Source organism: Scylla paramamosain, chromosome 5, assembly GCF_035594125.1.
Source record: "Scylla paramamosain isolate STU-SP2022 chromosome 5, ASM3559412v1, whole genome shotgun sequence".
Classification (NCBI taxonomy): domain Eukaryota; kingdom Metazoa; phylum Arthropoda; class Malacostraca; order Decapoda; family Portunidae; genus Scylla; species Scylla paramamosain.
In genome coordinates this window covers 6,765,201-6,792,345 of record NC_087155.1, presented here as the reverse complement: position 1 = coordinate 6,792,345, position 27,145 = coordinate 6,765,201, and the positions used below count along the sequence as shown (strand labels likewise).

At 38.7% G+C, this 27,145-nt stretch overlaps 1 protein-coding gene across 1 annotated transcript; it reads left to right on the top strand.

Moving 5' to 3' along the window:
• The first annotated feature begins 1,995 nt into the window (after positions 1-1,995).
• Positions 1,996-17,152, top strand: LOC135100467 (eukaryotic translation initiation factor 1A, Y-chromosomal-like). Its single transcript, XM_064003396.1, has 6 exons — positions 1,996-2,143; positions 6,701-6,795; positions 8,205-8,300; positions 8,816-8,948; positions 15,202-15,305; positions 16,710-17,152. Exons 1-6 carry the CDS (start codon positions 2,128-2,130, stop codon positions 16,713-16,715), a joined length of 450 nt encoding a protein of 149 aa, XP_063859466.1. The 5' UTR covers positions 1,996-2,127; the 3' UTR covers positions 16,716-17,152.
• Positions 17,153-27,145: the final 9,993 nt, after the last annotated feature.

Below are 27,145 nucleotides of genomic sequence, written 5' to 3'. Positions count from 1 at the left end.
CTTTCACTTTTCGGCGTCTGCTTTTAAAGGTTTCCCTTTTCAAACTGTATCTTTAGAATTTCTGATGATTAATATCAAATTAATCGGTTAATGACTGTCTTTGTTGGCCAGCCCGTGTGTAATTGTCAGCTGGCATATAAACAGTAAATAGATAAATACTCGTAGATAAGTTAATGACTGTCATTATTTAAAATGGAATTAAAATTAAGGTGTTCTTTAGAAACCTTTTCGGAACCGACGACACTAATTAAAGTGCAATATTATGGAGTGCCTCCGTGCAGTCGTTTGAGGCCTATACTTATAGACCATACTATATTACATTATAGCACTTTGCAAGCACTGCCACAGCTCCACATTACATGAGAATCCATTGAATAGCTCAAGGAGGTTCGAATATACATTACAAATATATATATATTCATTATACCTTCACGAAATAGCTGCATTTTTTTTCTTCTTAAGTGAGTGCACGAGGATCAAGCTTTTCATGAAGAATTTAACAATCCATTCTTGGAAAAAAAAATAATATTATGAGTATTGTATCTAGACGATGAGCCACATTTTCATCATACCGTTTGGTTGTGACTCACTCACCAGTATATTAATTTACATTCTGTATAGGCTTACGTAACGACTTACACACATGTAATGAGATTTGTCATCACAAGTGTTGAAGTCACGATGGCAGAATATAAGAAGCTTCTATCCATGTCAGACACGACAAGATCACCTGCATTCAATGAAACACAAATTACGAGTATGTGGTTTATAGCTTAATTGCGCTTGGTAGATTAACAGTGATCGTTCAGAGAGGACAGGAAGAGGACCAAACGAATTGAGAGAGAGAGAGAGAGAGAGAGAGAGAGAGAGAGAGAGAGAGAGAGAGAGAGAGTTGGGGTAATGATAGATTGATTGAAAGGTGTATTGTTGCATATATAGAAAATTACAACAAAGGAAGAGGGCGAAACATCCCAGCCCTCTTTGGACATAGAATATAATTTACAGAAATAAAATATTTACAGAAATAAAATTATATATATATATATATATATATATATATATATATATATATATATATATATATATATATATATATATATATATATATATATATATATAAGATTTGTGTTCTAGTGGCTAAGGTACCAAATGTCACTGAGGTATCGTTCCAATTTTAGTATATGTACCGCTGAAGCAAGTACGTCACTAAGGTGGAATGGAGCATCTATCTAAGGGCTGAGGAAAAACAGTACAGTTTATACTATATACGCAGGTTATGATGAAGAACGCCTTCAAACAACTGCTTTTCGGCCAGGAACAATAAGCTTCAAAATATCGAACATCGATGTTATAATGGTGGAAAAAAATTAATAAAAAGGATGAAGTGGCATATGATCTTAGTGAGGTAGGGAGTGAGGAGAATGTAGTACATATCTTGCAGGAATGTAGATACGTAAATAATTACAATTGGGAGAAAAGTTTGACGGGGAAGGATTATCTGTATGTCAGTATGAGTATATGTCTGTATGTATGTACGTGTGTATATAGTAACGAGCTGGCATGTCACGCATAGATTTATTTATATTTATGTTTTGCTACCTCAGTTTATTCTGTGTATGGGGCTCGTAGTCTTCGGCCCATGTCCCCCATCCAGGGAGAGCAACCTATAAGAAGGAAAGGATTCTATTAACACAAAGCCTAAGCCAACCCGAACAAAGTTGTCTTACTGATATATTTATTTACATTGAAAAAAAAAGATTGAAAAAAAAAAATCTAGAAAAAAAAGATTGAAAAAAAATCTAGCATATTGATCTAATAAATATTTGGGTATGATTGCTGTTAAAATGTTAACAAGTGTTTGTCGTAGATTGCATGTTTTTGCGCAATAAGACAAGCGACAGTCTAAATTTATTTGATATGTAAGGAAATACTTTTTTTTTTGTAACCAAATCTTTATTAAATAAATGACAATGAAAATAAAACTGTTGTATTTTTATATGTGTACTAATATTATAAATTAAGTAGTCATTTGACGTCCTTCACCAAGGCAGAAGCAGCGGCTGATGTGTGGCCCGTGTGTGTTCCAATCTTCGACCTGTACGCTGCCTTCCCCGCACACACACCACCATGCCCAAGAATAAAGGTGGGTAGAGCAGGGCGGCGCGACTTGCTGGGGCGGAGAGGCTGGGATCTAAAGTGGTCAGGGAAAGCAGTACCATGAAAACCATCAATGAAAGTTTTTTTCCCCTTGTGTTTTCTATTTTCCAGGCGGTAACATTGTGGTGGCAAGGTTGTGCGGGACTTTGTTACCCGCCCAGCGATGTGGTGGCTTGCTGGTACGGTGTTGTGTGGCCCATGCCTGGCCTAGGAGGATGGCCTCAGGGAGAGAGAAAGAGAGAGAGAGAGAGAGAAGGGGTGTTTAACATTTTAATACATGTGCGGGAATAATTCTGTAACAATCATCGGTTTTATTTTATTAAACTACTGCACCCTTGAAATCATTAGTTCTCTCATTTCACTGAAAATTGTGTTAAAGGAATGTTAAGCTGGATAATGAAGCTAAACATTTTTTGTAGGTCAAAATTATCTACATCTTGCCAAGAAAATCAAGGTCCTCTAAGATCAATGGAAAAATTATCATTACCCAAGGCCGTACCTTATGATAATGGAAACAGATCTTAGCCCACATTGGAATAGTTTGTGAAAGAGAAAGTCACTGAACAAGGCACATCATTAGTTTGTGATCAATAGTTGTTCCTTCCAAAGGTGAGGGAGAGGCAAGCTGCCCAACCCTGCAAGGCTGAGTGCTTGATATATGTATACCACTCTGTGTTATATGTGGCCTAAGTACTTCTCAGAGAGCATTTTTTTTTTCCGTGAGACAGGTGCACTTACATAATAATACCAAAATATTGGGGGTGTGTAACAAATTCAGAGAGGTAATTTTTTGTAACTTCATCCTAATGCCCCTCGTTGGTATAAATAACTTTCTTTTCTCATGAATTTTTTTGCAGTTTGAGTTTGCTGTTTTTTATATTCTCATCTTAAGTGTTTCTGTCATTGCATCGCTTGTGTCATTTTTGTTTTTTATTGGAGATATGGTTCATCCTGAGGAAATTGGATTGCTACCATTTGTATGACAGATAATGTGTATTTCTGATGTCCTTCCTCTTTTCCTAATTGCACCAACTGCCTTTAAGGCAGTAAGGCTGGCAGAGCTCAGAGGGTGGAAGCGTTCCATGACAACTCCTTTTATGATGATGTTCCTCATATTTTTGTGGATGCATTGTACAGGCAGATCCTAATGATAAGAGCAGTTAAGTTCTATTTGAATTGCTCATCTAGCAAATTCTCATATTATGAAATGTGTAACTAATGGCATAATAGGTTAGGTTCTGTGACCCTTGTCAAGATAAGTTTTCAAGCTAAAATGTATGATACCAAATAACAAACATGTCCATATTATAGAACTATTGATAAAGCAACCTGAAAGAGGAAACAGGATACAAAGAACATGATTTCATATTAATTGAACATATAAAATGTGCTTACTTGAGGTTTACTCTCCACTGCTCCACTGCCCATGCTTGCGTAATATTCACGTGCTCCGTTGCCTCTCAGTGCCTTAACTTGTTCCTGGCTGTCAGGTGTCTCTTAAGAGTGCGCCAGGCTTGGTACTTGGCATCAGAGGCAGTGTGGCATGCAGGGCCAAACCAGGGCTGGTCTGATGTCTTGGTCTCGTGATCTAAGTGGGGTCACCCATCGGACCTGCAGAGCACGGAGCAGCTCGGTGAGCCTCCTCACCTGTTCGTTGGGGTCACCACACAATATGTCTCCCCACTCTGTGGTCCTCAGGGCTGCACGGAAGGCATTCCATTCGGTGGCCTCCCAGCTTCAGAGAGTGCACTTATAGCTCTCTTCATGTGGTGTCCTGAAGTGTACTTTGGTGAGGACAGCCACGCGGCCTGAGGTGCCCACAAAGTTGAGTGGAGAACATTGTACTGTGTGGGAAGGGAGTTCCATCACTACTGGATCCAGGGATAACCCAGACCTGTACGTGGGGGAAGGTGACATAATTGTGCATGTCGTACACCACCAGCAGGGAGTTAAAAGCATCCCTGACCGTATGCTGGTTCAAGTCACCAATCACTACCTCTCTGTCACACTGATCAGTCATCATGAAAGTGTCCAGATTTTCTGACAGGTAGTCTAATAACACTGTTCCCTGTGATGGAGGCCGATAGCAGCCCATACACAACAGACCTTTCCCGTTGCCGTCAGTTATTTTCAGTGCCAAGAGCTCAAGTTCCCTGGTTATGGGCATGGGAGGTTCTACCACCTGAACACTGACAACAGAATGCCACTCCCCTGCCTTGTGTAGAGCAGTCTTTTTTTACCCAGGGCGAATACCATTTAACTTTAGCGTAATTGCTTGGCATCCTGGCATCGAGAAATATTTCACACACAAACACCATATCTATTTTGTTCTTAATGATAACACTGTGAGTGAGCTCCCCAATGTTTATTTGGAAGCCCTTCACATTGCCTGACACTATCTTAAGCTTACTATTGGCTGGCTTGTAGCATTGCTGAGTAGTGTTGGGTCACTGCTCTATACTGGAAGCCATAAGGGTTGGGGGTGAGAAGCTGGTGGCCCTACAGGAGCTACCAGTGAGGGTAAGGTCAGCCTCTGATGTGAGGCAGGTTGGTAAAGCCAAACAATGGTTCTCAGCATGAGTAACGTTTCCTAGCCACTCTTGTTTCACTGCTTGCACCAGCTCTTGTTGCCCCTCATTGGCAGCCCTCATGCAGCAGTCCAAGGCTGAGTGGAAGCGCCCTTGGCAGTATTCACACACCTTCCTAAGGTGCTGCAATGGTTTGTGACATGGACTGTTGCTGCTCTGAGAACATCCCTGCTGAGGTAGTGGTGTTACCCCTCCCTCTGATAGGGCATTCCCTTGTCTTGCTGTCTTCTTTCTTTTGGGTAGTTGGGTAGTTTTCCTCAGATGAGCTGTTGCCATTTGTCAGTGTTTGTCATTGAACCTCACCTGGTGGTGGCGTTTGCTTCCCAGGCAGAGATGAGGATGAGGGAGGAGTGAGTGACCTCTTTCCTCCACTGATATGAGCAAGGAGTGAGATGAGGATGTGGGAGGAGCTAGGGATGATTTCTCTTTCCTCAGCTAATTTGAGTGAGAGATGAGGTGAGGATGGGGGAAGGGTGTAGGTGGTGGGTGGTCCCGTTTGTCCCTGCTCCACCACTTCGTCAGGGGCCGGGTTAGATGTAGAAGAGCACAGTGTAGGTGGTGGAGACGTATCTTCTGGTGTGTCTGCGGGGTTGGTGGATTCAGCCTTACCTGAAATTTTGTGAGGTATGGCTGAACATGCTGCTAACCTCTGCTGCAGGTCCTTGCTAATGAGAGTGGCCAAGAGTGTGTCAGCAGTGGATAAGGCCTCCACTAGCACACACCTTTTCTCAGCCAGGCCTGCGGTTAAGGTTCTGTAGTTCGTTAGCTGACCTTTTGTCATGGCCAGCTCACTCTAAACCTTCCTTAATTGTTGTAGCAGGTTGTCCTTCGGTAGAGTATCGAGGCCATCCTCCTGTTGCTCCTTCACTAGATCTGTGAATGGTGTATGGAGAAGAGAGGAAGAGGAAAGGGTACCTGTTGGTCCTTGTGAATTATCAACAAAAAAGATGACAGGGTCAGTAATCCCAACCAATGCACGGAGCTGACCTGTGTTGCCACATCTCTACTATCGCGTTGACCAGACATTGGGTGTGGCAGAGGTTAGGGCAGGATTCTGTGATACACTTCTGGTCTGTCATCAGTGATGCCTTATGGCTACAGACTAAACACCAACAGTTTGGCCTGTACCCAGAGAAACCTTTAGGTCTTTCTGTGCAGCTCTGATAGCACTCCAACACCATGTCTGTGGGTATGGTGGGATGGGCACTTCAAGGAGAGGGAGAGGTAGAACGTGGGGGGAGTTTCAACAGTGTGTTAATCCCTTAATTAATGTGGGCGCAGCTTGTCAGAATTCCTGAAGGATTTCCGTCCCAGTAGTGCAGCTTTGTTAGGTCAGGTTGCCTGGCTCCTCACCGTGAACACTTCCTACTGTCCTCCAATTTCACTACACTGCACTGTTAGTCACTTCACTCTCACACTGCACACTTCACTATGATGGTGTCTCCAGCCATAGAGGAACACGAAGGACTTGTAGGACACAGTACACTAGATGTCCATGTGGTGGTAGTGTGATGTAATTCAGTCAGTGTGTCGCTGTTTCTGCTCAAGCACCTTTTTCTTCCACCACTAAGTTTCAGTACTTTATATGGAAATCACTCATGTGATGAGAACAGAATGAGTTCTGTATAATGTGTATTTGTCTCTGCTGGAGCAACCATGGACATGTCCTCTCCCCACAACCTTTCTCTCTCTCTCTCTCTCTCTCTCTCTCTCTCTCTCTCTCTCTCTCTCTCTCTCTCTCTCTCTCTCTCTCTCTCTCTCTCTCTCTCTCAGAAAGTCATACAGCACATCATTCAGAAACTTAAAATAATTGTTTTGGTTAACTCTTTCATTAGCAGGAAGAATCACCAATTCACCAAGCCCATGTATATAAAGCAGCCACAAACCGTAAATGATGCTGAATGCCTATTTACTATTTTATGTGTACTTAATTTGCCATTATCTGTTTTCTTCAGGAAAGGGAGGAAAGAACCGCAGGAGAGGAAAGAATGAAAATGAAGCTGAGAAGAGGGAGTTGATCTTCAAGGAGGAAGGTCAAGAATATGCCCAGGTAATACCTATTTTGTTGTAAGGCCAATTACCAATAAAGACAAAGTATATAGGTCATGAATTAAGATATTTTAACATTCCATGTAATTCATTGTGTCCTTGAGACAGGATTTTTCTTTGTATTCAAATCTAAAGAGATCTGAATCATAATCATATCATTTAGATAATTACAGCCTCCAGGAGCACCTTTTAATTATCTGTGTTTTCCTGCAAGGAAGTGTATAAAACAACACAATTCTGTAAGGCAGCCTTATGGGGTTCATAATGAGACCCCAAGTCACTTTGATGCCTACAGACTTTGAATTGTGAATTATTGACCCAAAGAATAAAAGACTCGTGTGTCAATAAGAACATTGAATATCATTGCCTGACCAAGGAACTGCTTGAACACTGATGGAATTGTACTTAAAAATATTATAAATTTCTAGCAAACTGGAGTGTGTATAATGACATAGGAATTTTTCTGTATGTATATGTCTAAACATTTTGTTGGGGATGAAAAGTTGGTGTGTGGCACCAAGAATCTTCTGTGACCTTGACTCTATTTTATGGCAAGAGATAGTGTAGTAACTCTGCTCTTGTATGACAAAAGTGAGCAGTGTGAGTGTCTTGTGTTTAGGTTTTGGTGTAGCAGTGAGAATAGAAAGCTAATTCTCTGACTGGCACATTGAGTTACATTTTGAATTGGTCAGTGTCTGATGTGCCATTGTGTTGCTCACAGGCTGCTGTGATGCTGCTGAGTTTAATGTTAAGTTTATTGTGTGCCAGTCACTACAAGTGCAGTGCTTCCTTTTATTTATATTGTATCAATGTTATTTGCTTTGGTTAGTGTTCAAGTTTTCACTTTGCAGTTCCTTTAATTGATTTTATGTTATTGTACTAGCTGCAGAACTTTATTTTTGTATTTTATTAATGTACAATTTTTTCCATTTTCATTAAAAGGCTTATGCTTATTGTAATCTTGACAAATTTGTGACACATGGATGGTATTCCACCTTGTAAATTCTTGCAAGTTTTGTAAATCATTAGAAAGCCGTAGTGTTTATTATGTTTTGAAAATATACAATTTGCAAGCTCTCTCTCTCTCTCTCTCTCTCTCTCTCTCTCTCTCTCTCTCTCTCTCTCTCTCTCTCTCTCTCTCTCTCTCTCTCTCTCTCTCTCTCTCTCTCTCTCTCTCTCTCTCTCTCTCAAAAGATAAATAAATAAAAAAAATGAAAAATAAATAAATAAAAATTTGATCATATGTATGTCTTAGATGCTTATCATATGAGAACAATTTTTTTAAGTAGGCTTTCATCTCAGTGTTTGCAGCACATGACTTGTCTTCACTTGTATAACTTGAAAGAGGCTTGACAATTTAACCTGTTACTTTTTCATACAAGGCTGATTTTAAGATCTTCAAAATTTCAGGTGACAAAAATGCTTGGAAATGGAAGACTGGAAGCTCTTTGTTTCACTGATGGCATGAAACGTCTGTGTCACATTCGAGGAAAATTACGCAAAAAGGTAAGCTTGATAAGAAGACAGTATTAATTGTGTTTTATCATTAGTGAGTGGTATCATAAATTTAGTTTACAATAAGATCAATATATGAAACTAACAGGAAGTTACCTAATAATTTTCAGATGCTTCTGATCCCCTCTCAAGTTTGCCTGGCTCTTATCTATAGAATGAAGACAAAACACACACACACACACACACACACACACACACACACACACACACACACACACACACACACACACACACACACACAGTATTCCTTCACATTTTGGTCTTGTGGGGGAAAGAGTACTGATCCTCATTTGCTATACTGTGGAGGTAATTTATTTGATATACCTATGTTCTTTTATTATTAGGATCTGACAGCAAAACTAGTGGTACACCTTTACTGCTTTATGATAGATCTCTTCCCTTTCTCACATCTGACCTGCCCAGATTTGATGCAAGAGAGATATGGGTATGGAGAACAGAATTGTAAATTTGCAGACCTTAAGTTCTTACTTTTGTGTGTGTCTTAGGTATGGATCAACCAGGGAGACATTATCCTTCTAGGCCTTCGAGACTACCAAGACAAGAAGGCTGATGTTATCCTGAAGTATAATGCAGATGAAGCACGTAACTTGAAATCTTATGGAGAAATCCCAGAATCAGGTAATGTACAATCTTTGAGATCAAAGACTCGGCTGCATTATAAAAGATGTGCCCTTTCTTTTACATAATGTGCTAGTGTGTTTGGCCATACAGAATTAGAATTGTTTGTGGCTTTTTGTGTCAATTGTGGAAAACACCCAATAGTGAATTGCCTTCTGAACAGCTGTAATTCATGTCGTATGCCAGATATTTTTACAAAATCATGGAGTGGTTACAGAATCTAATATTTTATGATGACACAATATAGATCTTCTCCTTTGTACAGGTGAGAATGATAATGATTGTGTAAGTCCTATATGTTTTAAATATGAAGTACTGCTTGTATTTGTATGTATGAAGATGCTTTGTCTTGGCTGTTTGCCTTATACATATATGTATTTACCTAGTTGTGAGATAAAGGATAAGAGCCACAATAGGCTCATGCTGTCCCATCTCCATATTTTCTTTCAATTTATGGACTGTCTTGATTCACACAGTCTCATCACTAAGTTCATTCCACACTGCTGTACTTCTGGGGGAAAGCTATGTTTCTTGTTGTCTCTGCAAACATCCTTTTCAATTTCCTTCCATGACCTTTGGTACCTCTTGTAGCTACTTTTCAGTTTCATTCCTTGTCCTCTGATACTTCTTATATCTGATATCACAAGATCATCAACTTTTCTATCCCTTCCAATATTCTATATAGTGCTATCAAATCACCTCTTTTCTTCCTTTTTTCCAGTGTAGTCAGACCGAATCTCTTTAACCTCTCTTCATAACTATACCCTCTTAGGCTTGTAGGGATTTTAGTTGCAGCTCTGAATTCTTTCTAGCTTTCTGATATCTTTCTTCAAACTTGGTGACCACACTAATGCTGTTAACTCTAATCTTGGAGTTCACTTGGAGTTGGATTGTTGTTATCAGTTTCTTGATGATATCTTGAGCAAAATAGGTGAACACCATCTTGATATTTCTCAGCAGATTGTATGTTTCTCTAGTGTTCTTGTTTATATGCTTTTCAAATGACAGTTTATTAGAAATGTTTACTTCCATATCCTTTTCTTCTGTTCTTATGGTAATTTTCTCATTTCCCAAATAGTACTTGGTTTCTGTTCTTCTCACACTCATTCCAAACTTCACCACACTACATTTCTTGGCATTAAACTCCATGTTCCACCTCAACAGCCATTCATTTATCTTGATTATGTCTTGATTCAGAGCTGCACTGTCTTCTTCATTTGTTACTTTTCTCATTATCTTAGCATCATCAGAAAAGAGACTCATGTAGCTTGTGACCCCTTCTGTCATGTCGTTTACATATATTGCAAACATAACTGGTACTAGTACCAATCCTTGCAGAACTCCACTTATTACCATTCTCCATTTTGACTTATTGCTTCAGATTACATATGAACATAAGAAATAAGGGAAGGTGCAAGAAGCCATCAGGCTTACTCATGGCAGTCCCTGTATGAAATATACCTACCTGTTTCTACCTATCATCCTCATCCATAAATCCGTGTAATCTTCTCTTAAAGCTTCCTAATGTCTTAGCACTAACAACTTGATTACTGAGTCCATTCCATTCATCTACCACTATTTGAGAACCAGTTTCTTCCCATCTTTTTTAAACCTATATTTTTCAAGCTTGAACCTGTTATTTCTTGTTCTGTCCTGGTTACTGATCCTAAGAATTTTACTTACATTCCCCTTATACCACTTAAAGACTTCTATCAGGTCCTCTCTTAACCTACATCTCTCTAAAGAATGTAAATTTGACAGCTTCAATCTCTCTTTGTAAGGAATACTCCTCATTCTCTGTATCCTTTTAGTCATTCTCCTTTGTACTGATTCTAATAGACCTATATCCATCCTGTAATGTGAGGACCAGAACTGCACAGTGTAGTCTAGATGAGGTCTGACCAGCACCAAATATAACTTTAATATTACTTAAGGCCTTCTACTTTTAACACTTCTAAAAATTAATTATAATACCCTATTTGCCTTGTTTCTGGCCCCTATGCATTGCTTTTTTAGATGAAGATCTAAAATATATAGTTAGATCTAAAAGATCTAACTATAACTCCTAAATCTTTTCCATACCCTGAACCTACCAGAGTTTTGTTGTTTATTATGTACCTACTGTATGGGTTTGGTCTACCTACACTAAGTACTTTGCATTTTGTTGATATTAAACTGCATTTGCCATCTGTCTGTCCATTCGTTCATCCTATCTAAATCTGCCTGTAAGGCGATGGCATCCAATTCTGACCTAATTAATCTACCTATCTTCGTGTCATCTGCAAATTTACTAACATCACCACTGATTCCTTTATCCAAGTCATTGATATATATTAAAAACAACAATGGCCCTAATACAGATCCCTGGGGCACCCCACTAATTATATGACCCCACTTGGATTTAGAGCCGTTTATTACAACTCTGTCACCTGTTGCTTAGCCATGACCTTATCCAGCCTAACACCTTCTCGTTTATCTCGTGTGCCCTAACTTTTTTCAGGAGCCTCTGATGGGGTACCTTGTCAAATGCTTTACTAAAGTCCAGATGCAGGATGTCATAACCATCTCCATTATCTGCTGCCTCACACACTTTACTGTAAAAACTTAACAAGTTCATCAGGCAAGACTTCCCCTTTGTGGAACTGTGCTGTGACTGATTTATCAAGTTATGTTTGTCTAAATGCCCCCCTAATGTTTTTCACTATTATTGACTCCATTATTTCACCTACAACAGAAGTTAAGCTGACAGATCTATAATTAGATGTTAAAGTTTTTATCTCCTTTCTTAAAGATGGTACTACATTAGCCTGCCTCCACATTACTGGTACCTCACCTGACTCAAGTGATTTCCTAAAGACAGAAACTAATGGCTCACTAATAACCTCTTTGCATTTTTTAATTGCTCTGGGATATATTTCATCTGGTCCTGGTGTCTTGAATTTTTTTTAGCCTACCTATCTCCTGTTCCACTATCTCTTTAGTTCTGGTAATATCTGTCAGCTTCTCATTCTCATATGCTCTAAACATCTGGTCACTATTCAGCATATCCTGCATGTTTTCCTAGGTGAAGACTGGGTTAAAAAATACTCATTCAGAATTTTACAAATCTCCTCCCCCAGAACTAACCAGCTACCCATCTGTTGCCTTTAATGGACCTATTGTATCCTTATTCTTCATCCTATATACCCGATAAAATCCTTTGAGGTCCATCTACGCCTGGCTGGCTACCTTTGATTCATAGTTGTTTTTTAGTTATCCTCGTTAACCTCCTGACTTGTAACTAATTCATTATATTGTGGCCTTAAAACCTCATCCCCTGCCTTTAATCTTTTATATATATTTCTCTTTCGCCCTATAACCTAACAGTCATCCATTTAGGGTCATTTTTCACTGATCTTATTTCTCTGTGTGGGATGTTTGCTAACTGTCCTGCTTGCAATTTATCTATGAAATATTTATACAACTCGTCTATATTTCCTTCACCTAATCCTCTCAACTCTGCCCCTTCCATCCTTTCCACTCCCTCATCTACTCACCTCAATCTCATCTCTTCCATCTCAGCATGACCGGACCCTCCAACATACACATATCTCCCCCTCTCTCCTTCCTCCGACCCTTCCTGACATTTCTCTCTCTTTACTGGGGTAAACAAAGTAGGGGCCGAGGTGACTCCCTCTTCCTTGCTCATTATGACTGTTATTGCACTTTCCACTTACTTTTTTGGAGATAGGACAGCAGCAAGCAATGCTAGTGTGACTCCCACCCTAGTATCCACCACCAGGAACAGCTTACAGCAGGGTTGGCATTAAAAAAACCTACCACCTCCCCCCCCAAAAACAAATCTAGCCTTAGTGGGTTTTAAAAAATAATTAACATGTCAAAATTTATTTCTATATCATTTTGATAAATAAGGTGTATATATGTACATATACATAAAAAATTTAAAAGTAGTCAAGCCTGACCCATTAATTTCTTGTACAGTACAAGTTAACACAGGCTTTGTCCAACTGGACCAAACTGTGTCAGCATGACTTAAACAAGTGTCTAATCTTCATTAATAGAAAGTGTCAAAATCTTTCAAGATCTAACTCCTCTCGTGACTTGTGGCACTTAACCAGAAACACCTCCAATAACTTTGCTTCTTCATCTTTCCCTCCTTTATTTCAACCTGATGGTACCACTGCTATCTCATCTTTTTCTAAAGCTGAACTCTTTGCTCAAACCTTTGCTAAAAACTTTACCTTAAATGATTCATGGCTTGTTTCTCCCTCTTCTCCAGCCTTTGACTACTTCATGCTACCCTTTAAAATCTGCAGTGATGTTTTCCATGTCTTCAGTTGTCCAAATCCTTGGAAGGCTTATGGAGCTGATGGGATCTCTCCTATTGTTCTCTGAAACTGTGCCTCCATGCCTGTACCTTGCCAAGTCAAACTCTTTCAGCTCTATCTATCAGCATCTACCTTTCCTTCTTGCTGTTCCTAAAAAGGGTGACCATTCTAATCCCTCAAACTACCGTCCTATTGCTTTAATTTCCTACCTCTCTATAAAGTTTTGAATCTATCCTCAACAGGAAGATTCTGATACATTAATCACTTCACCACCTTCTGTCTGATTGCCAGTGTGGGTTCCATCAAGTCCACTTTGGTGATCTTTTGGGTTTCCTTACTGAGGCTTGATCATCCTCTTTTAGGGATTTTGATAGAGTCTGGCACAAGGCTTTGATTTCCAAACTACCCTCCTACAGCTTCAGTCCTTCTCTCTGTAACTTCATCTTAAGTTTCCTTTCTGACAGTTATGTTGCTGCTATGGTAGACAGTCACTGTTCTTCTCCTAAATCTATTAACAGTGGTGTTCTTCAGGGTTTTGTCATGTCACCTGTTCTCTTCCTACTATTTATCAATGATCTTAACCAAACTTCTTGTCCTATCCACTCCTACGCTGATGATACCAACCTGCACTTTCCCATACCTTTTCATAGACACCCAGCCCTTCAGGAGGTAAACATTTCTTGCAGGGAAGCCACAGAGTGCCTGACTTCTGATCTCTCCAAAATTTCTGATTAGGGCAGAGCAAACTTTATATTGTTCAATGCTTCAAAACTCAATTCCTTCATCTATTGACTTGACACAACCTTCCAGACAACTGTCCCCTCTTCTTCAATGACACTCAACTGTCCCCCCTCTTTTACAATGAACATCCTTGGTCTGTCCTTTACTTATATTCTAAACTGGAAACTTTACATCTCATCTCTAGCTAAAACATCTATGAAGTTAGCCTGCTTTTAATCTAACTAAAACATCTCTGAAGTTAGCTGTTCTGAGTTATCCCTGCCAGTTTTTCTCACCCTCCACCCCAGCTGCTAATTCTGTACAGGTGCCTTATCCATCCATGTATGGAGTATGCTTCGCATGCATGGGGGATTCCACTCATACCACTCTGCCAGACAGGGTGGAATCGAAAGCTTTTCACCATATCAACTCGTCTTCTCTAACTGACTGTCTTCAGCCTCTGTCTCATCACTGCAATGTTGTATTTCTTGCTATCTTCTATCACTATTTTCATGCCAACTTCTCTTCTGATCTTGCTAACTCCATGTCTTCCCTCCTCCCACAGCCTCACAGCACAAGACTTTCTTTCCCTCAACCCTATTCTGTTCGTCTCTCAAATGTACGAGTTAACCAGTATTCTCAGTCATTCATCCCTTTCTCTGGTAAATTCTGGAACTCCCTGCTTGCTTTTGTATTTCCATTTTGCTGTGACTTGAATTCTTTCAAGAGGGGAGGTTTCAAGACACTTATCCTGTAATTTTTGACTACCACTTTCGACTCTGTTTAGTGACCAGCACCCCAGTGGGCCTTTTTTACTCTTGATCATGAAAAAGGAAAAAACATTTCAAACCCTTTATTTCATTCTAGATTACTTTTTAATTGCTTATTTAAACTGATTTACATGTAAATATGAGGAATAAATAAAAAAAAATAAAACCTAAAAAACCCCAATAAAGTAAAAAAAAATCATAAAATCCCTAAAAAACCCAGGGGGGTTGGGTTTTTTTTCTTCCTAACCCTGGCTCCCAGTGATGTAAACAACAGAATATTAGCAGCGGCATCTATTGATGTCCTCTCTGTCTGTCATCTTGTGTGTGTGTGTGTGTGTGTGTGTGTGTGTGTGTGTGTGTGTGTGTGTGTGTGTGTGCACACCTTGTCTCCCATCTAACAGTGACTACTAACTTTTGCACTGTTGCCATCTACAGTTAAGGTCAATGAGAATGCTACCTTCGTCGAGGATGGCATGGATGATGATATTGAGTTTGATGACTATTCAGAAGAGGAGGAAGATGTTGCTGACATTGATGCGGTGAGTGGCTGTCACTTCTTTAGTCATTGAAGTCAGATGTTTTGGTTTGTTTAGTAACAATGATGATTGCTGATTTTCTTAAGGCTTTAGTATAGTCTATTGACATGAATAATGACTTGTTTTGTGTTGTGAAATATGTTGATACATAATATGTACTTTAGATAGATAAAACCATAATTTTCAGCAATCAGCATAGATCTCAAAAGCATTATGCCACATTTTATTTAGCATATTTGCTGATGTAATTGTTCATTATGTTTTGCAATTGGGAGGTTGAGGTATTGATACAAGAAATCAGTGAATATGGGAACAATAAATTCCATTTAGAACATGGTTATTTCTTTAAGGATTACTGGGATGAAAAGCATATTTGGTATAAAGAACTTAGATACTGATCTTCATATAAATAATTGACAAAACTTATTGTACCAGAATGTTTGTAGCAGTCATGTTTTGAATGCATCATATTATGTAAGAATAATTATCAAAAAACCATGATAGCAGAAGAAAAGATTGAAATAGGTATTGAAATATGCCTCACTGCAAGCTTGAGTCAACTATTGTATAACAAAATCAAGCTAGAATTCACTCATGAACTTAAGTTGAATAGAATATAGTATATGTATTCAGTGAACTGTGGCTGCTTTTGATGTAGAAGGCTAGGAAAGACATGGAAATAGTGACAATAAGAATTGGTTTTTAATTCTTTCTATTCAATTATATCTGTTTCATTCAGTTTTTATATGTTCCTTTGTGTGTGTGTGTGTGTGTGTGTGTGTGTGTGTGTGTGTGTGTGCGTCTTTTAATTAGCCTGAATACTTGACATCCACCATCCAGTATAGCATAGTTAAGGTCATTCTTTGTAGAAGGAAATTACTGGTATTATTGACAAGAAAGGTGGTTACTTAATGCATTTTATATTTGTTTAGTGTGTTTGGTGGTCCATGAGACTAGCCCTTTCCACAAGGGATCAATGGGACTATGAGTAAATGATGTGTGCATGAGTGTGTGGTGCTATGTCTGGCCCACTTCTTGTGGGATTGCTGACTTAGTATTTAAATAGACTTGTGGTTATATTCATCTGCAAAAGATATACAAATTTAATTGTATTTTCCATTGACTGTCAACTTAGCTTTGCCAGGTACATCACATCAGAGAATCATAGAAAAATTTTCATAGATTAATGAGAGGGGTAAAGTTTAAGCTGCTGCCATGTGGTACCAGCAGGTATAGATGGAGTATAAGCATCATTTCAACATCAAACTATGATTCAAGTTTGGACTTTAGATGCTCTTTAAGGGAGAATGTAAGAAAAGATGATAATTTTCATATTTTTGAATGAATTATTAATATTAACAATAGCTCAGCATTAGTAACAGCAAAGCTTGATATTTTATTTTGCAGATATGAGGGTTCTTGAATGGAAGGCTATTGGAGTTCTTGGGCTGGAGCAGAAGCTCTACTTTGCTGCTTGCTTAAGCATCAAGATTATAAGAGGAATTAAGTCATCTATTTATTAATATCAGAATCCTTTAGTACATCTGATAGTTACAAATAATTGATAAATAGTAGGAACATATATTGTATAAAGACAGCTGTTGCTTATGTGCAGAAATGTCAGTGTTCATAATCATGCCCTAATTTGAAGTACCTTTAGCTCCTTATTTTACTGTTTGATATTAAGTTCAACATTTTACATCCAGAAAATATACTCCAGTAGAAAATTTTGGTAAAGAAGTTTGCATAAATCTATATTTAAGTTTCTTTAATCAATATAATTTTCTACTTTATGACAACAATATTAGGAAGTGATTGATAAAAGATTTTATATAAAGCCTAATCCCTCATATAGTCTTTTAATGACTCCAAATTGGAAAAAAATAGGGCCAGTGTTTGCATAAATTAATATACATGTGTATTTTAAGTTTTTGAAATTTTTAAAATGTCATTCTCAGCCAAAAAAAAAAAAAAAAAAAAAACATAAACATGTTTGTACTCTGGTTTGTAAATTTTTGGGACCCCTAAATTGATCACCAGCATGTAAAACCAACAGCTGGTTTCAGTTGTCATGTGATATTTATTTATGGGTAAAATAAAAGGCTATTCCATCATGAAGGTAGATCTCAGGTTGGTGCAGATTAATCTCCTATTTACGAATGTTTGTCAGAATTATTTATGAAAAGATGTATTCATCTTTCACTTTTGAATGCCATTTAATAGACATTCCATTATTTTGAGATAAACTTTTGAAATTCCTGTTCATAAGTGCAAATTCTGCATTCATAAATCAGAATAAAGGACATAGTTATTATTTTGTCTGTTTCTTCAAAATTCTTAGCAGAATGTTTGTTAAACCTTGATTAGCTTGTAGTATTACATTTATAGATGCAAAATGAAACAGCTTGGCTATTTCTTGGGATTTCTGTCTAGTGTGTAGATGATTGGTATATGATCATAACATAATTTCATGAATTTTGAGTTCAGTACAAGCTTGATGTGAGGGATACTTGATTAATAATGCCAACACCCTGAGTCTCCTTTTCAGCACCCATCTTCATATTGATGATTTTGAAGACTTCTTTCTCCACATAATGAAATTGTTTTTACTTAAGGCTTTCTCAGACCATATAACTAACAATTCCTCAATTGTTTAAATTTGAAAAGTATCATGTGATGTGAATTTCTTAATGTGGCAGCACCCTAGTCTTCATGTCCTGATTTTGCATACTGCCATCCAACAGTGCATTTTCCTGTCAAAATTAAATGCCAGAAGTAGCAAACCAGTGAAAAAAAAATCACATTTTGGATGTCTTGCTTAGAAAGATTATCCAATCTTTTATTTAGGGGAGCTGACTAGAGGATGTCATCAAACATGATAGTAATTATGTTTTTGAGCTTAAGTCAATTGCAGTGCCCCTGCTGCATTGAGGTATGCAACACAGACAAAATAACTGAGAAAACAGTGTTTGAAAATCCCTATCCCCATCCAGCTGCACCCATACTTACCTCACTCAGCCCTGAGCTGAAGTGAGGCAAGTGACCATATTTCACATGCCTCAAAACTGTCAAAAGCCTATTGGCCAGAAGGCGTTTCACCATAATCCTACATGTTGATTGGTCGTAGTGCCTTTCTTGAGTGCTTATCTTTCTCCACCATGGAACATCTTACTGTGCTGTCTGTGAGTGAAAAGGAATGAGTTTTTTGTTAGATTCCAACTTTATGAACTTGTCCTTAGGGTTTCCAGAATTTTGGTTTCCTCATAAGAGAGACTGAATTGACTGATGCAGGGGACAACAATTTTGATCAAGGTGTCATTTACCTCACCTTAGCAGGGAGCACCATAATTAGCCCATCCAGAAAGATACATTTTAGGTATTCCTTCTTTCCCACTACTGCCCATAACAGAGTAGATACAGGATATAATTTTGAGGAACTGTTACCTCACAGCACAGCTGAAGCAGAAAACCAGTAGTCCTGGCTGTGTGTTGTTCTGTGGGAGTAGAAAGCCAATAACCACTGTGTGTGTAGATTTTTTTTTTATCAGATCTTAAATAATTCATCACCCACTATGAAAGGTAGTAAAATAGACAATACATACATACATAAATATCAAGGCTTTCTCCCAAAAAGGGTAGACAAGACAAGGCATTCAACTTTCACATCCACACCATTCTTTTAGCTCCTTGCCCCCTGATGGAGAAGAGAGAGTACTCCTCTTTATATATATATATATATATATATATATATATATATATATATATATATATATATATATATATATATATATATATATATATATATATGGGGCACAGACCAAGGGTAACAAAAGCTTAAAAAAAAAAAAACCCACTGAAGCACCAGTTCCCAAAAAGAGATCAGAAACGATCAAAATTTAAAGGGTAAGTGCCTTGCCCTCACTTTATAGGGATCAACTGAAAAAAACTTGGACTGTTTGGTCTAGAACAAGGCTCCTTCATAACTAGGAGCCTCCCCCACCACATCCAACTGCCCCACACCTGTGTGAGACCATCAATGTATAGCACCTTTCTCTGAGGTTGCAGGGGTACATCAGTCCTTATGCACTCACAACTGCTCCATTCACTTCTGTCATGCACAGTCACTACTATGCTCCAATACCAGTCCTCTTCCCTTTAAGGCCTCCTTTATTTTGTCTATCCATCCCTTACCTGGCTTACCTCACAAGTTCACAGCTCTCATACTTGATTGTACTATCATCCTCACCTGCCTGTCATTCTCCATTCAACATACCCAAACCATCTCAGCATACATTGCTCTGCTCATCTTGCCAACACTCATTCTCCTCACTTCTTCATTTCTCACTCTGTCCATCCAGATTGTTCCATACATATTCCTTAGATATCTCATCTCCATTACAATCAGTCTTTTGTCTACTACACCTATACTCCAAGTGTCAACACTGTCCAGTACAGTAAGCACTACTATTCCTTCATACAATATTATCTTTACATTCATTTTAAGTGCCCTACTCTCAAACAGTCAATTCATACCTCCTAACACTTTTTTCTGCTTCCTTCACCCTAGCCCTAACCTCTGTCTTTACTCCTCTATCCACCACTACTATGGATCCAAGATATTTGAAACAATCTATCTATTCCAGCCCCTCAGCATTCAGCCCTGCATTCATCCTATCACCTGTCTGCCTTGTGCACCTCATTACCTTACTCTTTCTAACATTAACCTTCAGTTTCCACTTACACACACATCCAAACCTTTTTGCTAGTCTAGTTACCCGTGTCATCTGTGAACAGTAATTGACCCTCCATTCTTCATGCTCTGCTGTTACCAGATCCAATCTACCCAACATTCTAACTTCAATTTCCTTCACCACTCCATCCATATATATGTAAAGATATGTGTAATACTATGAATATTTCATTGAAAATATAATATACTAGGTGTCTTGAGCTATATTTATATTCACTGGAAGAAACCAATAGATTTTTAATCAAGAACATAAATTTATTTGAATGCATAATCATAATGTCTTTGAGGCTGAGGTCTTGGGTTTATGAATGAAAAGGTCAGTGTGAACTTCACGTAAACAAAGTTATATGTATAGGTGTACTATAAGGCACAGTAAAACATTGTACTGTGGTGGAAGATGCATGGTGGTAGAACAACTTAAAAGATCCTAAATCAAATTGTGTTTTTTAGACTTGGTGATATAAATAGTGAAATAAATGAGTTAATTGGCAGTAGGAAATGGGGGTTGTTAAGTTTCAGCTTGATTATGATAGAAATGGGTTGGTGTGAAGATTTAATATTAATAAGTGCAAGTGATGCTCACAAGATTGAATATCAATAAGTGCAAGTGATGCTCAAATGGTATAGGACATTTCCCAGTCTATGGTGAGCAAATATGAGGTACTCCTGTAAGGCGATTATCTAACTAAAAGGCAAATATTGTGTAACAATTACTTATCCTTATGCATGAATGTGGCAACTTAATTGACAAGAAATTCTAATTTATTCTATTTTTATAATATACATGTATATTTCTTGATAGTTTATCAGTACATACATAGTTTTCCCTCACTTACACCTCATCCATTATTGTCATGTATTTACATGATTCCACTGGAGGACAAGGATGTTGGGGATGGATGATTCAGTTATATATCATGCCACCAGCAAAGGGTGTCTTGGCAGGGTTTCCAGGTTAAAAGATAACAACTACTGGGCTTGTATTCCAAACCTGTTTTCTGCTCGGAAAATATGCATCACAGTATGATAGGAGACAAGCACATGTTGCCCATAGCTTGCTGGGGCTTGAATCTCTTGATTATAAGCTGAGCTTGTTAACTACCCACCACTATAATGAGTTACCCTTTGTTGATACATGTTAAATCAATGATTCAAGACAAAACCAATGTATCAATGTTTAGTACATGTGTTTTGTTAAGTTGACAATCCCAAGCTTGAGCAGTTTTACTTTTCATGAATCCTGTATTGTTGGTGTGGGTAATAAAATGCTACTAAGAAAATAGAAAATTATTTGATTTTTTGCTTGATTATTTGATGTGAGATTCCATGAAAGGCTTAAAAATGGTAATCATGCATTTTATATTTCTGCTCAAAATCATGTCAAGATTCTTTGTAATGATGTTTTCCATGTGCTAACTGGCCTTACCTCATGGAAGGCTTATGGACCAATTGAGGTCCCTCCTATTGTTCTCTGAAAGTGGGCCTCAGTACTTGCACCTTGCCTAGTCAAATTCTTCCAACTCTGTCAACATCTACCTTTCCTTTTTGCTGGAAGTTTCTCAACATTCAACCTGTTATTTAAAATGGGTGACCTTTCTAATCTCTCAAACTACCATCCTATTGCTTTGCTTTCCTGCCTCTCTAAAAGTTTTTAAATCTATACTCAACACGAAGATTTTCAACATGTCACTTCATAACTTTATATCTGATCACCAGTATAGGTTCTGTTGTAGCTGCTCTACTGGTGATGTGGTGTTTCTTCCTAACTCTTAGTTATCCTCTTTTAGGGATTTTTGGTGAAATTTTCGCTTTTGCCTTAGGCATATCAGAAGTACTTGATAGAGTCTGGCACAAAGCTTTGATTTCCAAACTACTCTCCTATGGCTGTTATTCTTCTCTCAGTAACTTCATCTCAAGTTTCCCTTCTAACTGTTTTGTTGCTGCTGTGGTAGATGGTTACCGTTCTTAAGTTATGAAACGTTGTTGTTCCTCAGGGTTCTGTCCTGTCATTCACTCTCATCCTGTTATTGATCAATGATCTATACCAAACCTATTGTACTATCCAGTCTTATGCTGATGATATCACTCTACATTTTTCTGTCTTTTTGTTGACATCCAACCCTTAAGCAATCAAACGGGTCACATGGGGAAGCCACAGAACACCTGACTTCCGATTTTTATAAAATTTCTGACTGGGGCAGAGCATACTTAATGCTCTTCAATGCCTCAAAAACTCAGTTCCTCCATCTAACAACTTAACACAACCTTCCAGATAGCTATCCTCTCTTCTTCAATGACAATCAAACAGCCTTCTCTTCAACACTGAACATTCTCAGTTTGTCCTTTACTAATAACACTATGTAACAAAATTTCACTTTTGTCTTGTCCTTGGCCCCAAGCCATAATTTTCCAGTTATTTCCATCTAAACAAAATAGAAAAAAAAAAGTTATTTTGATCCTAAAACTTTGCTTTTGTGGTTGGAACTATGAATTTATATTTTTGACTTATTTCAGTATAGTATGGGTTACTATTGGTTTACATGTCATTTGTCAATTTGAAAAATCTCAGTTGCTTATCTAATTGCTTTTGAAATGTTACAAATAAGTTAAAACAATGAAAGGAAGAATATAAAGTATTCTAGAGATTTTTTATTTTAATAATATCATTCTTGAACTGACCAGATCTAGCAATAAATTTCTCTAGAGTACTGCTTGGCAATATAAAAGTAGGGGCTTGCAGATCACCAATCAGTTCTACTTTGGCTGCCTGAGAAGACACATAACAAGAGGTGAAATGGCATGAAGAGGTTGCAGTCATTCTCCAGATGCATTCTGCTACATATGTGGTCAATTCATCAAGACTAGAGGAAAGAAGTTCTTTGTGACAGCATCTGGAAAAATGGTAAAATTTAGCTATTTTGGGACAAGAAATAATTATAAAAGCTACAAAGGCAAAGTTTGACAGTAATAATGGACATTTTCTATTGTTTTACAATGAAAAGAGTTGGAAAATAACACTTGCTTGTCAGACCCCCCCAAAAAAAAAAAATCATGTTACATAGTGTTACATAGTGTAAATCTGTACAGGAGCCTTATCCATCCCTGTATGGAGAATGCGTCTCATACATGGGAAGGTTTCTTTTCACACTGATAAAAAAAAAATGGAATCAAAAGCATTTTGTCTTGTTAACTCCTCTACCTGACTTTTTCAATCTCTCTCTCTCTCTCTCTCTCTCTCTCTCTCTCTCTCTCTCTCTCTCTCTCTCTCTCTCTCTCTCTCTCTCTCTCTCTCTCTCTCTTATGCAGGATGGACACTGGCCAAGGGCAACAAAAATCTAATAAAAAATGCCCACTGAAATGCCAGTCCCATAAAAGGGTCAAAGCAGTGGTCAAAAACTGATGAATAAGTGTCTTGAAACCTCCCTCTTGAAGGAATTCAAGTCATAGGAAGGTGGAAATACAGAAGCAGGCAGGGAGTTCCAGAGTTTACCAGAGAAAGGGATGAATGATTGAGAATACTGGTTAACTCTTGCTTTAGAGAGGTGGACAGAACAGGGGTGAGAGAAAGAAGAAAGTCTTGTGCAGCGAGGCCGCGGAAGGAGGGGAGGCATGCAGTTAGCAAGATCAGAAGAGCAGTTAGCATGAAAACAGCGGTAAAAGACAGCTAGACGTGCAACATTGCGGCGGTGAGAGAGAGGCTGAAGACAGTCAGTTAGAGGAGAGGAGTTGATGAGATGAAAAGCTTTTGATTCCACCTTGTCTAGAAGAGCAGTATGAGTGGAACCTCCCCAGACATGTGAAGCATACTCCATACATGGACGGATAAGGCCCTTGTACAGAGTTAGCAGCTGGTGGGGTGAGAAAAACTGGCGGAGACATCTCAGAACACCTAACTTCATAGAAGCTGTTTTAGCTAGAGATGAGATGTGAAGTTTCCAGTTCAGATTATAAGTAAAGGACAGACCGAGGATGTTCAGTGTAGAAGAGGGGGACAGTTGAGTGTCATTGAAGAAGAGGGGATAGTTGTCTGGAAGGTTGTGTCCAGTTGATAGATGGAGGAATTGAGTTTTTGAGGCACTGAACAATACCAAGTTTGCTCTGCCCCAATCAGAAATTTTAGAAAGATCAGAAGTCAAGCGTTCTGTGGCTTCCCTGCGTGATATGTTTACTTCCTGAAGGGTTGGACGTCTATGAAAAGATGTGGAAAAGTGCAGGGTGGTATCATCAGCGTAGGAGTGGATAGGACAAGAAGTTTGGTTTAGAAGATCATTAATGAATAATAAGAAGAGAGTGGGTGACAGGACAGAACCCTGAGGAACACCACTGTTAATAGATTTAGGAGAAGAACAGTGATCGTCTACCACAGCAGCAATAGAACGGTCAGAAAGGAAACTTGAGATGAAGTTACAGAGAGAAGGATAGAGACCGTAGGAGGGGAGTTTGAAAATCAAAGCTTTGTGCCAGACTCTATCAAAAGCTTTTGATATGTCCAAGGCAACAGCAAAAGTTTCACCAAAATCTCTAAAAGAGGATGACCAAGACTCAGTAAGGAAAGCCAGAAGATCACCAGTAGGGCAGCCTTGATGGAACCCATACTGGCGATCAGATAGAAGGTTGTGAAGTGATAGATGTTTAAGAATCTTCCTGTTGAGGATAGATTAAAAAACTTTAGATAGGCAGGAAATTAAAGCAATAGGACGGTAGTTTGAGGGATTAGAACGGTCACCCTTTTTAGGAACAGGTTGAATGTAGGCAAACTTCCAGTAAGAAGGAAAGGTAGATGTTGACAGACAGAGCTGAAAGAGTTTGATTAGGCAAGGTGCAAGCACAGAGGCACAGCTTCGGAGAACAATAGGAGGGACCCCATCAGGTCCATAAGCCTTCCAAAGGGTTAGGCTGGCGAGGGCATGGAAAACATCATTGCGAAGAATTCTAATATGTGGCATGAAGTAGTCAGAGGGTGGAGGAGAGGGAGGAACAAGCCCAGAATCGTCCAAGGTAGTGTTTTTAGCAAAGGTTTGAGCAAAGAGTTCAGCTTTAGAAATAGATGTGATAGCAGTGGTGCCATCAGGTTGAAATAGAGGAGGGAAAGAAGAAGAAGCAAAGTTATTGGAGATATTTTTGGCTCGATGCCAGAAATCACGAGGGGAGTTAGATCTTGAAAGGTTTCGACATTTTCTGTTAATGAAGGAGTTTTTGGCTAATTGGAGAACAGACTTGACATGGTTCCGGGCAGAAATATAAAGTGCATGAGATTCTGGTGATGGAAGGCTTAAGTACCTTTTGTGGGCCACCTCTCTATCATGTATAGCATGAGAACAAGCTGTGTTAAACCAAGGTTTAGAAGGTTGAGGACGAGAAAAAGAGTGAGGAATGTACGCCTCCACGCCAGACACTATCACCTCTGTTATGCGCTCAGCACACAAAGACGGGTCTCTGACACGGAAGCAGTAGTCATTCCAAGGAAAATCAGCAAAATACCTCCTCAGGTCCCCCCAACTAGCAGAGGCAAAAGGCCAGAGGCACCTTTGCTTAGGGGGATCCTGAGGAGGGATTGGAGCGATAGGACAAGATAAAGACATGAGATTGTGATCGGAGGAGCCCAATGGAGAAGAAAGGGTGACAGCATAAGCAGGATAAGAGGTCAGGAAAAGGTCAAGAATGTTGGGCGTATCTCCAAGACGGTCAGGAATACGAGTAGGGTGTTGTACCAATTGCTCTAGGTCATGGAGGATAGCAAAGTTGTAGGCTAGTTCACCAGGATGGTCAGTGAAGGGAGAGGAAAGCCAAAGCTGGTGGTGAACATTGAAGTCTCCAAGAATGGAGATCTCTGCAAAAGGGAAGAGGGTCAGAATGTGCTCCACTTTGGAAGTTAAGTAGTCAAAGAATTTCTTATAATCAGAGGAGTTAGGTGAGAGGTATACAGCACAGATAAATTTAGTATGAGAGTGACTCTGTAGTCGTAGCCAGATGGTGGAAAACTCGGAAGATTCAAGAGCGTGGGCACGAGAGCAGGTTAAGTCATTGCCCACATAAACGCAGCATCCAGTTTTGGATCGAAAATGAGTATAGAGAAAGTAGGAGGGAAGAGAAAAGGGGCTACTGTCAGTTGCCTCAGACACCTGAGTTTCAGTGAGGAAAAGAAGATGAGGTTTAGAAGAGGAGAGGTGGTGTTCTACAGATTGAAAATTAGATCTTAGACCGCGTATGTTGCAGAAGTTAATGAAGGAAAAGTTGAGGGGGGTGTCAAGACACTTAGGGTCGTCGACAGAAAGGCAGTCCGACCTGGGGACATTTATGGTCCCCTCCCCAGATGGGGACTCCGAGGCTGGTGTAGGAATCGCCATGATGATTTTAAAATTTTTGAGTGAATGGTGTGTGTGTTATTAGGTGCTTGTAGTTTTGTGTGGAGGAAGAGAGTTGTCTTTAGAGGGCAGGCTGTGACTGCCCCCTTGTGTTGTGAGACACAAATGGAAATGTTCAGTGAGGTCACAGCTGGGTTTAATGATAAGTTCACAGCACCCCCTGAACAGAGCTTTAGACCTCACTGGGAGTAATTATCGTTTCGGCAGGTGTCTACTGCCTCCTCCTGCCACAATGTTGCGTTTGTTGTTATCTTCTACCGCTATTTTTTTTTTTTTTTTGCTTATTACTCTTTTTGATCTTGCTAACTGGATGCCTCCCCTCTTCCCGTAGCCTTGCTGCATAAGGCTTTCTACTTACTCTTACCCCTGCTCAGTCCATCTCTCTGAAGCAAGTCACACAAAATTCCCAAATTTTCATCCTGTTTACTGGTAAACTGTGGAACATTGCTTCTGTATTTCCCCTCTTCCTATGACTTGAATTCCTTCAAGAGGGATGTTTCAAGACACTTCTCCAATTTTAGATAATCTTTTTTTTTTTTTGTTTTTTTTAGGGATCTATTGTTTTTTTTTTATTTTATTTATTTTTTCCAAAAGTTTCGTAGCTCTTGATCAGTACCCGTCTTAAGTAAATAATATATATATATATATATATATATATATATATATATATATATATATATATATATATATATATATATATATATATATATATATATATATATATATAT

Coding starts and splice junctions, on each gene's coding strand:
- LOC135100467 (XM_064003396.1), top strand. Junction 6,796..8,204: donor AAGGTCAAGAATATGCCCAG/GTAATACCTATT, acceptor TCAAAATTTCAG/GTGACAAAAATGCTTGGAAA. Junction 8,301..8,815: donor GAGGAAAATTACGCAAAAAG/GTAAGCTTGATA, acceptor TGTGTGTCTTAG/GTATGGATCAACCAGGGAGA.